Source organism: Lissotriton vulgaris, chromosome 8 (genome assembly GCF_964263255.1).
Source record: "Lissotriton vulgaris chromosome 8, aLisVul1.2, whole genome shotgun sequence".
In the NCBI taxonomy this organism is placed as follows: Eukaryota; Metazoa; Chordata; class Amphibia; order Caudata; family Salamandridae; genus Lissotriton; species Lissotriton vulgaris.
Window position 1 is genome coordinate 1384606428 of NC_141696.1, and position 14600 is coordinate 1384621027.

Consider the following 14600-nt stretch of genomic DNA (forward strand, 5'->3'; position numbering starts at 1 on the left):
GAACTCTCATAAAGAAAAAAAACAATCCTGATTGGCAAAATTTAGTATTGTATAGGTGCTGGTAGGGATGCCCCTTACAAGTGGGGAAGTGTGCCCGGTTCTTCCACTATAGTATCGGAATATAGCAGGTATCCCCAGAGGAGAGGCCATTGCAAAGGTGTTGAAGACTCTGAGAGTCATATCATTGTGGATATTCCGAAACTCTTGTAATACTTTTCCCACACTTCTCTACACTTAGAAATTTACACCTCAGCAATCCAGGTGCATGGGAGAATTTATACAAAAGTGTATCAAATCAGCCCGTTATCACTAGGGTTGTGAGGGAAGATAATGTCTCACTTAGAAAAATGTTTCCATGTGAAGGAAAAACGTTTAAGTGAGATGTCCCAAGTTCCACAAGCATGCATGCAGATGTTTTACTAGTCGGATAATTAGCATCTCTTACGTTATAGCAAACAGGAAAAAAAGGAAGAAAATGACAAAAAGCATCCATTTCAATTTCCTAACCTTGGAGACTTTTATGGAAAAAGTCGTACACCTCTGGTAGATTCTGGCAGTGCACAGACACTTTTTTTGTTTGTCATGTGCAAGTAGTATATAACTTTGCATCTCTTTTATTTAGGATTACAGGAGGGTCTCTGCTTAAAGAATATAACCGTATGTACTATTCCAAACACAAAGATGCAATGGGGATGTTGGTGGTGTGCAGCTGGGGCACTGCCCTAAGCCCTAATCCACTTAGGTATACCAGTTATACTGGATAAGAAAGCCTCACACACATCTTTTGGCAAGCTTCATTATCCCCGCACCCTAGTAAGACGATACTACCAGGGCGAACTCAGACCTCATTGGATAAACAAGAGATCTGATAGAATAAAAAAACTAAGTAAGGGAATACCTTTAATAGTGGGTACCTCTGGTATGATTAAAACCTACGCAAGAGTTGATGATGCTTAGGTACAATGACCCATTCATCCAGATTAAGCCAGAAATATTTCTGGCCGCAATAGTGTGCCCCAATTACGAAGGCCCTGCTCCACCGGAGTATCCATTTTTTTAAGCTTCAGTAGTGCAGAGTGCCAGCCCATATTTACAAGGCCATACAAAGTGGCTTTTCATGGCCTTGTAAATATGGTCCCTTTTCCCACAGTACTCTGCATGAAAGGGGCTTCCATGGGTGTTGCTGTGTTTGTTCCCGGCAACACCCATGGAATCTGATGCAATCCCACATATACAAGGTTTAGCAAACCTGGGGACGTGCCAGATTCCTGCATTCTGCAGCACACACAGAAAGAGGAAAACATCTCTCATGATTGTTTTTGTGCAGGAAAGTGTACCTTCATGCACAAAAACAATCATTCTTGCAATGGACGCACTCTTGTACCATGGCACAAGGGTGCCTGCATTGCAAATGACAGCCCTTTGTGCGCCAGCACAGGGGAAAAGGACAGTAATGTGCTGTGTCTCGTAGATAGAGGAATTTGTCACGTCTAAAGGGATGATTGTTTTTGTGCAGGAAAGTGTACCTTCATGCACAAAAACAATCATTCTTGCAATGCAGGCACTCTTGTACCATGGCACAAGGGTGCCTGTATTGCACATGACAGCCCTTTGTGCGCCAGCACAGGGGAAAAGGACAATAATGTGCTGTGTGTCTCGTAGATAGAGGAATTTGTCAGGTCTAAAGGGTTTCCTATTTCTTAAAGATACATAGAACACACATACTCATGTAAGAAAATAAATGTCATACCTCCGAGTAGGATGTAAATAAGGAACCCTTATTCTGGGTTATTAGCACATTGTGGTCTAGTGAGAGATAGGTACTGCCTGTAGTCACACACACACATCAAGGGCTGTGCCTGCATTGCTACCAACTGAGCTTCCAATTAGTCCTAGGAGCACACTAGAATACCGAAGGATACACAGGTCATTGTACTGTGTAGGAGTACTCGCATCATTGTTGCGTGGCTCATAGCACCTATCATATATTTCCAAATTGGATTGGTTGCCGATATCCATGTAATTAGGTTAACTCGCCTCTCCATATCAGCACCCTCAATTGGGAATTGCCCCAATCCCACCCTAGCTCCTTTGCTTTGTGCCAAGACGCTCGGGTGATCTAACATACCTCCGTGTGACCGCAGTAATCCCTTCCTGGCATTATCGCAATTGCCTCATTGCTTGCCTGCTGCTATTACACTTGACTAAAATTCCCACAGTCGTGTAATTTTTACATCCTGATGATGATCCCAATATTGTTTCCACGGGATCGAAACATCGTCGACCTTATTTGCACTGTAAACGCAATTGAATTGATTACTGATGTATAACTGTGTCTCTACATATTGTTTGCTTGTTGCATTTCTTTATACAAGTTGCAAGCATTTTTTGTCCTGCCTGAGCCTTTTTCTGAATTTGTGAATTTCTGTTCATTTGTGTCTTTGTTATATATGTTGCTTTGGACGCAGGATTGTGTCCCACTTTATTCTTATGTTTTATGTGATTTGATACATTATTAAATTTTGTGTCCGCTGGACAGCTTTAATAGAGCACTGATTTCAGGCCTATATTCATTGTTTCCTGTGTGAATCTACCCTGTCGGGGACTATTTTGTAATTGTAACATGTCTCCGTCACCAGCCGTAATCATCTGCAATCATGGCATATGATTGTAACTTGTTACAAGGGCAGAATATGTGGCAAATGCTGGGATGGAGGCCTGTAAGGGACAGCAATCCTTCCTCTCTGCATTTAACTCCTTCGACCCTCATGACGAGCTCAGCTCGTCATGGTGTACACCTCCATACACTCATGACGAGCTGAGCTCGTCATGAACAATGGGATCCAATATAACTCAGCACAGGAGGAAAATAACACTAGCATCGATGGTGTTAAATTCCAAAATAGTAAACTTTTTTTTCTAACAAAGCATCCCATGTCCAATAAACGGACAGGGTTTTTTTTTTTAAGTTTCGAATTTGGGAACATATGGGGGTAGCAGGCAGGAGTTCAAAGAGAAAAACTGTTCTGATTTCCCCTTTGCCAACTTGGAAGTCTGTAACTGTTCAATAGTTTTCAACCAAAATTTAGCTCACAAACCACTGATACATTCTATTGTAGCTCCCAAGAAGGCCAATAGGAGTTGGAGGCATCTTTCACACTCCCTCCTTATTGCGATTCATAATGGGTCGCAGGAAAACTTTTCTGGCTTGCAAGAGGGCTATGATACATTGTAAATGATGTGTTGTTGTCACAAACATCTTTGAACACCCGAAACTGTGTTATACATACGCCGCATTTTCCTTGATTGCGCCAGGTGCACTTTTTTTTAATTTATTTTTTTATGGTTTTAATACATATACATACAGAGCACATGGATATTGTCATATGGGTAAACATCCTGTGCGGTACAAGATACATGGTACATGGTAGATATTATTCGGATAGCACCCCTGGTTATACAATAACGGTAGGCTAGAAATAGTATGGGAAAAGAGGGGAGTGTGAATAAGTAAAGAGAGAGAGAGAGAATATCCTGTAGACCCGCAGATTCATCGTGTGTAGTGGCTGAGGCAACTATTTCCCTTTTTGGTTGATAGTTCGTTCAAGTGTTAGGGTGTTTAAGGTGAGTCGGAGGGTGTAAGTTCTTGTCCAGTGACTCCCAAAGGCCCATGGAGGAGGCTTTCCAGGGTGAGTATCTTATCAGAAGGGAGACGGCTCCTCTTAGGTAAATGATCCAGCTTAGCCAACAGCTGCATGATGCTTTAGAGGTGTCCTTCCAGTTTGTGAGTACCAACTTGCCTGCAGCAGTTAGGAGAAGGTCCAAAAGAGTTCCGTTCGAATGAAAGCTGTTGTGATCGAAGCAAAGTCTCTTTTTATTTTACAGTGGAGCGCCTTGTCTATAAAGTCAAATATCCTCCCCCAAACCTGTTGAGTGTAGGGCACAGAAAAATGAGGTGTTCCAGGTCACCTTAGGCTACGTTGCAATTCCAGCATGTGAGGCTGTCTCTGAGTCCTAGTTTATGTAGCCGGTCTGGGGTAAGAGCCACAGTTTGGTCTGTGCGAGGACTGGGCTGATCTTATTTTGTGTGGCGGATGACCATAGAGTGTTCCACTCCCGGTCATCCAGTGGGGGGTGTATGCGGCAGTTCCAATACTTTTCCGTCTTTTCGTTGATACTTGTTTTCTGTGTGCTGAGGGTTTTGTGTAGGCGGGAGACCTGGTATCCCAGTTTGTTTATGCTAGTTACATATTGGAAGATTGATGGCTTGGTATTTGTTATTTTGGATTTCGGCATAGCTGTTTTAATTTTTAGGAATCTGTAGAGGTCTGGGTCGTCGAGTTGGTAGGAGGCTTTAAGGTTGGTAAATGTCAGCGGTGCAGATTCCGCTTCCAGCTGATAGGGGTGTGTGATGCCCTTTCCTATCCAGTTCTCGAAGTAGAGCTTTTTCCCCTTGTATTTTATGGCGCTATTTGCCCATAGGGATTCAGCTTTGGAGCCTTTAATACTGACCTCCATTTTTTTGTCTAGCTTCAGTAGTGCCATCTTAGTATTTTTCAATATTGTGTTGTTCGCAAGGGGGTGTGTGTTGGCCGTGAGGAGAGCTAGTGGGTTGAGATTTTCTAATATTGCCTTCTCTAGCTGTAGCCAAATTGGTGCGTATTCTGTCGGCTGCTCTAACCAATATGTGCCCTGTTTGGCAAGGAATGCAAGTTTAAAGGTTCTGAAGTCTGCTATGTTTACCCCTCCCTGACATTTGGGCCTTCTCAGTTTCTTCAAACTTATCCTAGCTTTTTTGTCTCGCCAGAGAAATATGTTGCACATTTTGTCTAGTTTGGGGTGGAAATCACCCGAGAGAAAGAGTGGGAGCATGCTTGTGAGGTAGTTTACTAGAGGGGTGATCATCATTTTTATTATTTCGATTCTCCCCACCAAGTAATTAACTTGGGTGACCAGGCCTCTAATTGTTTCTTAATTTTGTCCAGTATGAGTGCCTCTTTGTGTCTTAGGGTGGAGATCGGGTCTGTGCTGAAGAAGATACCCAGGTATTTGAGGTGGCCTGTCTGCCACGTGATTCCTGAGGATCCCAGAACCTCTTTGGTTGTGTGGATGTTTAGCGGTTTACATTCTGACTTGTCGTTGTTGAGTTTTTACCCTGATAACTCAGCATAGTCGCTGATTGTGGACATGAGTGCTTCTATCGATGTCTTTGGGTGTTGTGTCATTATTAGCATATCGTCTGCTTATGCTGCTACTTTAACTGTAGTTTGGCCGATGCTCACCCCCTTTATTTTCTCATTTCGTTTTATATCTTGGATTAGGGGTTCTAGGGCTAAGAGGATGAGGGCGGGTGACAGCGGGCATCCCTGTCTTGTTCCTTGTTGAAGTATAAATGGTTCCGAGAGTGCCCCGTTTATTGTGATGCTCGCTGTTGGTGATTGATACAGGGCCATTGCCATTTTAAAGTATCCTTCTCCTAGGTTAAATATATGCATGCATTGTTCTAAAAACGCCCATGAAACTTTAACGAAGGCTTTCTCCACGTCCAGTTCAATGGTAACCGCTTGGAGTGGACTCTGCGAAGCTTGTTCTAACACATGGCATAGAAGGCGTGTGTTGTCACTGGACATTCTGCCTTTCATGAAGCCCACCTGGGTGTTACTTATAAGTTTGGGCAGTACCTTGTTCAATCTAGATACCAGAATCTTTCCATAGATTTTGCAGTCAGCATTGATAAGGGAGATTGGTCTGTAGTTTTTCGGTAGTTGGGGGTCTTTATCTTCCTTAGGTATTACTGTTATAGTCGCTCCTGTCATGGATGCTGGTATTTTCTCTGTGGTCGCAGTGTGGTTAAAGACTCTTTCCATGAGTGGGGCCAGTTGAGGGAGGAAGGATTTGTAAAAGTCTGCTGTGTATCCGTCCGGGCTGGGGGCTTTGTTCTCACTTGCAGCAATCAAGGAAAAATGCGCTGTATTATGATGAATGCACTGCGCCAGAGCAGCGACGAACTTGTACATCCATGTGAAAAACACAGAGGTTGCTTCGAATCCGCTCTGTGTTTCACATTGCAGGTGGCAACACGCCTGCACTTTTAAAGGGGATGTCAGGGGTGGGTGAATGGGACCCCTTCCCACCCCTCCTCCAGAGGGCTGCCATCATGTGGTGCACTGTCAGTGCACCTCCTGACAGCTTCTTTGCCTTTGCGCCCGCGTTTGTAATACGGGAAAAGACAACAGGAGTATACCCCATAGACCAGATTGAGATCTGGGTACATATGTGTAAGGAGCAACAATATCTCAACTGGATTTAATTTGAAAGCAGAAACATTTGTATGCACAAAACATTACAAAAGATCTGGACTTGAAAGAGAGACACGAGATTTCAATTTGATTTAGAAGTGCATATAGCATCATATATTAAGAAACATATTCTCATCAAAACAATTTGGGAACCAGTTTTGCAAACAACAGTTTGAAGATAAAGCACCGGAGACATAAAATGTTTAAGGCAACCCAAGGGGGCTTAGTGTGCTACGTGATCATGAGACAAACAGTGACGGCGCAAGTGGCATATGGGTGAGAGAACAGCGGAGGAAGCAAATTAAACAAGAATAAGACACAATATATACAAAGTAGTTGGTTCCTCTTTGGTGAATGAGTATTTACATTTAGTATTGTAACCAAGGGGTGTGTTGCGCCATAGGTTGCGCTGTTTCATGGGTCGACGGCGTTTCGATCCTATTGGGTTAGGATCTTCATCAGGACTGGGTTGCCAATTGAAGACGGTGATCTTAGGGGAGGTGCAATCACAGAGCCCCGTAATGCCCTGGATGTATCAAGGGGGAGAAGGATGGTCGCAACGGTGAACCGTCCTGGTAGAAGGTCAGTAAATGCAATAGAGGGTTCCAAGTAAAGGAGCCCTGATCTGGAGCCGGTAACAGGAGGATTAATCCAGATTGTAGAAGGTAGGGTCAGGTGGAACGATCCCTGCGTCCTTGGAAAGGTGCATGAACAGAGCCTTGTACTGGCTAAGTTGGGCTGTAAACAGTGCCGCCGGGTTGAGGGATCCACTGGCTGACTGCCGGTATCTGAACCAAAGTAGTTGAAAGAAGCGGGTTCACAGGTCGGTAGATCCTGGACAAGAGGGTCTGCTAAGTAGACACTCGGGCCATACCGCGGACCGCGGTCTACTTAGCAGACCCCCCGCCTGTCCAGGATCTACCTTCTTTCAACTACTTTGGTTCAGATACCGGCAGTCAGCCAGTGGATCCCTCGACCTGGCTGCACTGTTTACAGCCCAATTGATTAATTCTCCTTTTACCGGCTCCAGGTCAGGGCTCCTTTACTTGGAACCCTCTGTTGCATTTACTGACCTTCTACCAGGACGGTTCACCGTTACGACCATCCTTCTCCCCCTTGATACATCCAGGGCATTATGGGGCTCCGTGATTGCACCTCCCCTAAGATCACTGTCTTCGATTGGCAACCCGGTCCTGATAAAGATCCTAAACCAATATGATCGAAACGCTGTCGACCCACGAAACAGCGCAACCTATGGCGCAACACACCCCTTGGTTACAATGCTAATTGTAAATACTCATTCACCAAAGAGGAACCAACTACTTTGTATATATTATGTCTCATTCTTGTTTAATTTGCATCCTCCGCTGTATTCTCACCGAAATGCCACTTGCGCCATCACTGTTTGTCTCACGATCATGTAGCACACTAAGCCCCCTTGGGTTGCCGGAAACATTTTATGTCTCTGGTGCTTTATCTACAAACTGTTGTTTGCAAAACTGGTTCCCAAATTGTTTTGATGAGAATATGTTTCTTAATATATGATGCTATATACACTTCTGAATCAAATTGAAATCTCGTGTCTCTCTTTCATGTCCAGATCTCGCGTTTGTAATACGGCGCTGAGGCAAATGGGTTTCCTCTTTGTCATGGGACCACACCCCTATGCAAATGAGGAAACACCCCCTGATGACAACGATACCACTTTATGTGCAACAGAGCTATTGGTATTACAGGGGGGAGACAACCAAGCAACTGCGGCCCCTTCTGTGATGCCAAAGGGCCCCGGGGGCCCGCAAAGTGAGTGCAAACTTTAGTTGCGTCCCCTGTACTTTTTTTTGCTGTTTTTTCTATATCGTTTCAGCTCGACCCGAAGGTATTGGTGCACTTTACATAAGCACCAGTTACATTACACAAGGACACATTCAGTTTTGGTAGGCACAGGGTGATTTGCGCAGCATCACAGGATGTTGCGGCGACACCAGTTCCAAAGTCGGTAGCTCTGGTCGTTATGCCACATCCTCGACCACACTTTGAAATGCAAAAATAGCTGCTTTCTGCAGTCCTCCTGAAAGGACGCTGGGCCTGTTTCCTCTTCCCTTCAGCCACAAAGGGCACGCTGCGCCCCATTCATCCTCCCCTGCGCTCCCTCTGCGCCATTAATCCGCTCCTGTCTGCTAACCTTTTGTTGTTTCAGTTCGATGCCAATGACCGGAATGGTAAGTTTTGGGATCAAACCCTGTCAGGTGATGTCGGCTGTGCGCGAGGCAGACAGGAGAACGCAGCCAAAACATTGTAAAACGAGACATTCTTCGGTATCTCGAGTTCCAATCGCCAGCTTAGCTTTACATATAGACAGCGCCTTTTTTTTTCATGCAAAGTGTTTGATGCCAAAATTCGGTTTAAAGGCAGTGATCATTTTCCAACTGTAGAACTGTCACTAACAATGGGCCCCATTCAGAAAGAAAATGTTCCCATCACAACAAAGCGGGAGGGGCCCGTGCACTGAAGCATGAAGGGAACATTTGCATGCCTAGAATTGTCAGCAAAGGCCCAGCCATAATAAATGTGGTGGGAGAGAGAAAAGCAGAGCACAGCTGGAAATGTTGGCACTGCACAGCAGTAGGCCCAGCATCAGAAGGAGCTCTAAAACAGAGTGGCATGTCTGACTGGCACATGGCACATTTGCAGGGCAGCAGTGATTAAATTGTGGCGGTGCTTGCAGTTGATGGGCATAATCACTCAGACTTGGGGGCTGCAACTTATTTGTTATCATCAGACGGACCCAGAGCAAGAGAGAGAAAGGCAAGGAGGAAGAGACAGTTAGGACAACAGTGACAAAGGAATGAAAAATAACCTTCAAAAGTAAGATAAAGAGACAGGCAGTGTAGGGCAGCAGAAGAAAAAGGCATGAGGTGGAATTAAACTATTCATATTTGGTAGCAGCCAAAGCAGGCATTCAGTAGTACCAGTTTCTAAATAAACTTTAGGCCGATGCACTTTTTCTTTTTTAGGGAGGGCAAATTTAGCCCTGTTTGAGGGTAAAGTGCTGTATGGTACAGAAATCAATTACTTTTCAAGCAAGGCCCTGTTGACTGCCAGATTGGAGTAATCCACAAATACCTCTTACACATTTTAGGGTGGGCACTCTCAACTTTTTGGATAATTTAGACCACGGTGGAACTATTGAAAAGAGAACAAATGCAATTTGCACCAATTGTTAGCATTACTTTCTCTTAAGGTATTTGTGTAACTCACACTAGTTCCGGTTTTAGACAAAGCACATACCACCAGTTTTCACCTGGTGACAGCTAGTTGCACTAAATATAAATGGACGGGCATAATGTACGTATATTGCCAAAAAAAAAAAGGTTGAACATGATTTCTGTTACGTACCAGGTTAGAAAAACATGCATGCTACCTGTGTGTTTCTGCATTTGCTATTAAGTCATAGGCCTCAATGAACCCGTGTGTTCCATGACTGAACAAAACGTCACAAACAATTATTAAAACTCACTCCAAATAGCAAGCAGTTGGCTTTACTCCATCTTTTGAGGCCCAGAATGCATCATAATATGGCCATTTTTAGGTCTCTGCCGCGTAGGCTGCGCTTGCGCAGTCTGGCTGCCGAGATTTTATGTTTTTCAGTAGTGGGGCTTGACCCCGCCCCTCTTCTCTATTGGCTGGCTTCCTAAACGGAGGCCAGCTATTGGAGGAGAGGGGCGTCTGTCTGTTTAAGCCTCTTATTTTTGGGATTCAGGGGTGTGTTTTTTAGTTTCTTTCTCTCCTCTTCCCATTGGCTGGAATTTTACATTCCAGCCAATGGGAAGAGGAGAGAAAGAAAAACACGCCCCCGAATCCGAAAATCACGCTGGGTTTCTCCGAGGCATTTCTACTTCACCTCGGAGAAACATGGTGGTCCTTTCCCCCTTGCGCTGTTCTTGAGGCTAATCAACACGCCACTTTACAAACAAGCCCACGGAAACGAAAGTAGTAATGTGAATTTAAGAAAATCCTCTGCAATCATTATATTCAGATAGTGTTCTGAGCAATAAACGTGCCCGTGGGAGCTGCAGCAGAGAGCAGACCATGGTATAATAAACGTGCCTTGAAGCGATTTCCACAGAGGTTCCACTCTGCGGGTCGAGTCATGCACAGGGTACGCCAGAAGCGCCACAGTGGGATGGGACCTACCCTCAGCTAACTTGACGAAAAGCCTTCTCTGCCCCATATGTGTGTCCAATCAGATGCCGCCATGTTTGAAGTCCCGACAGATAGTGTTCCGAGCAATAAACGTGCCCGCGAGAGCTGCAGCAGGGAGCAGGCCATGGTATAATAAGCGTGACTTGAAGCGATTTCCACACAGGTTCCACTCTGCGAGTCGAGTCATGCATAGAGTACGCCGGAAGCGCCAAGTTGGGATGGGACCTAACATCAGCTAACATTATTATTATTATTATTATTATTATTTATTTTGTAGAGCGCGTAGTCACCCGGAGATATCCCAGCGCTAAAAGATCCTATCTCCTAAGTTCAGTGGGACAAGGGAGAAAAAGAGGGAGAAAGAAGAGGAAGGGGAGGGGAGGGGGGCACAGAAGATCAGGGTTAAGGACAAGCATGATTCACTGAGGGAAGAGGTGAGTTTTGAGCCGTTTCCTGAAGTGGAGATATTGTGGTTCGAGTCGCAGGACGCGGGGGAGTGAGTTCCAAAGTCGTGCAGTATGGACTGAGAAACGTCTTCCTCCTGACCGGGCTTTCTTGAATCTGGGGATAGCGATGAAGTTCTCCGTGTCCGAGCGGAGGGGTCTTGAGGATTTGTAGGATGTGATGAGTTTCTTAAGAACAGGGGGGCCTTGATTTTGTAGTAGTTTGTGAGCTAGACACAGGGCCTTGAATTTGACCCGCTCCCTTATGGGAAGCCAGTGGAGGAGTTTTAGGGCCGGTTTGGCCGAAGCTCTGGCAGGGGTCTTTGTGAGAATCCGGGCCGCGGTGTTCTGAATTCTCTGAAGTTTGTTCAGCGTCGCTTCGGGGGCGCCCAGGTAGATCACATTGCTATAATCAAGCCTCGAGAGTATTAGGCCTTGAATTAGCAACTTTTGGGAGTTGGTGGGCAGGAGGGGCAGGACTTTCCTTAACGATTTCAGGAGCCCGAAACAAGTCCCGGCTACTTTCTTTGCCTGCACGGTAAACGAGAGGTCGGTGTCGAGCCACACACCCAGACTTTTTACTTCTTCTTTAGGTTCAGGGGGAGGGCCCAGACAGGCTGGCCAGATGTTCGGGGAGAGTGTGGGTCCTTTCGGGCCGAGGAGCAGAACCTCCGTTTTCGACCCATTTAATTTTAGGGCTGAGGTGTTCATCCAGCGATGGACCTGCGCAAGGCAGTTAAATAAGTCTGCTGGTTGTTGTCTGGGGTGAGATAGTGATACAACTAATTGTGTGTCGTCGGCGTAACTGACAACGCTCACTCCGAATGGGATGATGACCTCCTCCAATGTGGACATATAGATATTAAATAATGTGGGGCTCAGGGAGGAGCTCTGAGGCACGCCACATTGGAGGGGAATTTCGGAGGAGCGGGCGTTATTCTCCCAGATCTGATAGGTCCGTTGAGCCAGAAAGGATGAAAGCCAGGCTAGAGCAGAGCCTTCTACACCAGCTCCCTTGAGTCTTTTGATGAGAAGTTGGTGGTTGACGGTATCGAAGGCCGCACTTAGGTCGAGGAGGATCACTGCCACTGATCCTCCTCCGTCCAATAGCGCTCTGGCCTCCTCTACCGCTGCCAGGAGGGCGATGTCCGTGCCCTGCCCTGGACGAAAGCCCGTCTGGGAACTTTTTAGTATGTTGTTGACCTCCAGGAACTGGGAGAGTTTTTTATTAACCAGTTTTTCAGCAATCTTGCTGATTCCTGGGAGTAGGGAAATGGGCCTATAGTTAGCCAGGTTTTGGGATCGAGGGAGGGTTTCTTTAACAGAGCTTTCACGACTGCCGCCTTCCAGCTCGGGGGTACAACTCCCTGTTGGAGTGAGGTGTTGATCAGATGAGTCACGGGGGGAATAATCATGGGGGCTACCTCCTTAAGGATTCGAAGCGGGGCAGAATCCCTGGGAGAGCCGCTTTTTATGGATTTTAACGTGTTTCCCACTTCTTCGGTCGTAACTTGACCCCAAGAGGAGAGACAACTGGGTGTTGGGGGGTGCGGGAGATCGTTTTCCTCGCACGGAATTGCGGGGGAATTGAATCGAGAATTTTTTGAATTTTTCCATGACAAAAATCCGCCAATTGTTGGCATTTTATCTGGTCCACTTTGAGGTCTGTGGAGTGTCTCGGTCCAGGTACTGGGGTTTTCAGAAGATCTTTTAAGATGGCGTAGGATTCCTTGCTGAAGCATACTGCTTTCTCTATTCTTTCCTGGAAGAAAGCGCTTTTAGTTTTTTTCGGATGGCAGTTTTGTAATTTAAGAGAGAGGTAGAATAAACATCTTTGTTTATTTCCGATTTGTCTTTCCTCCAGGAGCGTTCCGTTCTCTTGCACTCTTGGCGCAGGGCTTTAAGCTCTGGAGTATACCATAGAGCCGAGGCTACTCTTTTAGAATGTTTGAAGGAGGAAGTTTTGGGGATGAGTGCATCTAGAGAAGAGGTGATCCATTCATTAAACTGCTTATCGGCTGTGGCAGGATCGGTGGAGAGCTCAGGGGTGGACTCTGAAAGGGCGGCGGCCCATTCCCCAGGTGCGAGTTTGTGCCACCGTCTGTCAGTGACCTGAATTTTAGTGGTTTGGGGGTTGGTGGTGGGTATTTCCCAGGAGATAGGGACAAGAAAGTGGTCCGTCCATGGAAGGATCAAGGGTGGCCTGGTGGTGATGGTTGCCACATTAGTGAGGACGGGATCCAGTAGGTGTCCCTTCTCATGGGTGGGCTCATTGTTAACCAGTCGGATATTGAGTGACAATAGGTCTTGAAGGAGGTTGGCGGCTATCCGGTCCGTGGGGTCTTTGAAGTGTAAGTTCAGGTCGCCTAGGATGAGGAAGTTGGAGGCGGAAGATGCTAATTGTGAGACTGATTCAGTGACAGCATTAAGGAATTTCCCAGGGGTACCCGGGGGGCGGTAGATCAATAGCCCTGACAGGGAGTGAGCTGGGGAGGATTGAATGGAGAATTGGCAGCTTTCGCAGTCCTCGATATGGGCGTTAGAAGTTCTACAAATAAGATGCTCCTTGAAGATTATGGCGAGAAGCCTTCTCTGCCCCATGCGTGTGTCCAATCAGATGCCGCCATGTTTGAAGTCCTGGGAACCCGTGCAGCACCTTGAGCATGACGTGGTTGGCTCCGACCTCTGCAGGAGCGGACATGGGTCCCATTAAGTATAGACAAGAAAACGTGCTTAGAGAGCCCCGCCGCCTATTGCTGCGGAGGAGGCGTGAGGCACACTGCCGGTGCCTACCCCCGCCGCTTCTTAAGAGGGAGCCTACCAGCGAGGAAGGGAGACCGGCCGTGCAACAGAGAGCGACTCCCCCCCCTGAGCTGGTAAGTTTTCTTGCCTCTGTTCCCTGCTTGTGCTCGTGTTTTTCTTGCCTCTGTTCCCTGCTTTTGCACGATTGCCTCTGTTCCCTGCTTGTGCTCGATTGCCTCTGTTACCTCATTGTGATCGTTTTTCTGCCCTCTGCTCCCTCATTGTGATTGTTTTTCTGCCCTCTGTTCCCTCTTTGTGATTGTGATTCTGCCCTCTGTTCCCTCGTTGTGATTTTACCATCTGTTCCCTCGTTGTGATTCTGCCCTTTGTTCCCTCGTTGTGATTGTTTTTCTGCCCTCTGTTCCCTCATTGTGATTCTGCCCTCTGTTCCCTCGTTGTGATTCTGCCCTCTGTTCCCTCGTTGCGATTGTTTTTCTGCCCTCTGTTCCCTCATTGTGATTGTTTTTCTGCCCTCTGTTCGTGGCTCTGTGTGTGTGTGTGTGTCTCTGTGTGTGTGTGTGGCTGCGTGTGTGTGTGTGTGTGTGTGTGTGTGTGGCTCTTTGTGTGTGTGTGTGGCTCTGTGTGTGTGTGTGTTGGGCTCTGTGTGTATGTGTGTTGGGCTGTGTGTGTGTGTTGGGCTCTGTGTGTGTGTTGGGCTATGTGTGTGTGTTGGGCTCTGTGTGTGTGTTGGGCTCTGTGTGTGTGTGTGGCTCTGTCTTTCTGTGTGTGTGGCTCTGTCTGTGTGTGTGGCTCTGTCTGTCTGTGTGTTTGGCTCGGTCTGTGTGTGTGGCTCTGTCTGTCTGTGTGTGTGGCTCTGTCTGTGTGTGTGGCTCTGTCTGTCTGTGTGTGTGGC

At 46.5% G+C, this 14600-nt stretch overlaps 1 protein-coding gene across 1 annotated transcript in view; it reads left to right on the forward strand.

The window, feature by feature from the left end:
* Positions 1 to 14600, forward strand: part of LOC147698787 (uncharacterized) — a 59855-nt gene that overhangs the window by 18229 nt on the left and 27026 nt on the right. Inside the window, exon 4 of the mRNA XM_086936274.1 lies at positions 8497 to 8518. Coding sequence (XP_086792400.1) covers positions 8497 to 8518 — 22 coding nt within the window. The remainder of the gene's footprint in view (positions 1 to 8496; positions 8519 to 14600) is intronic.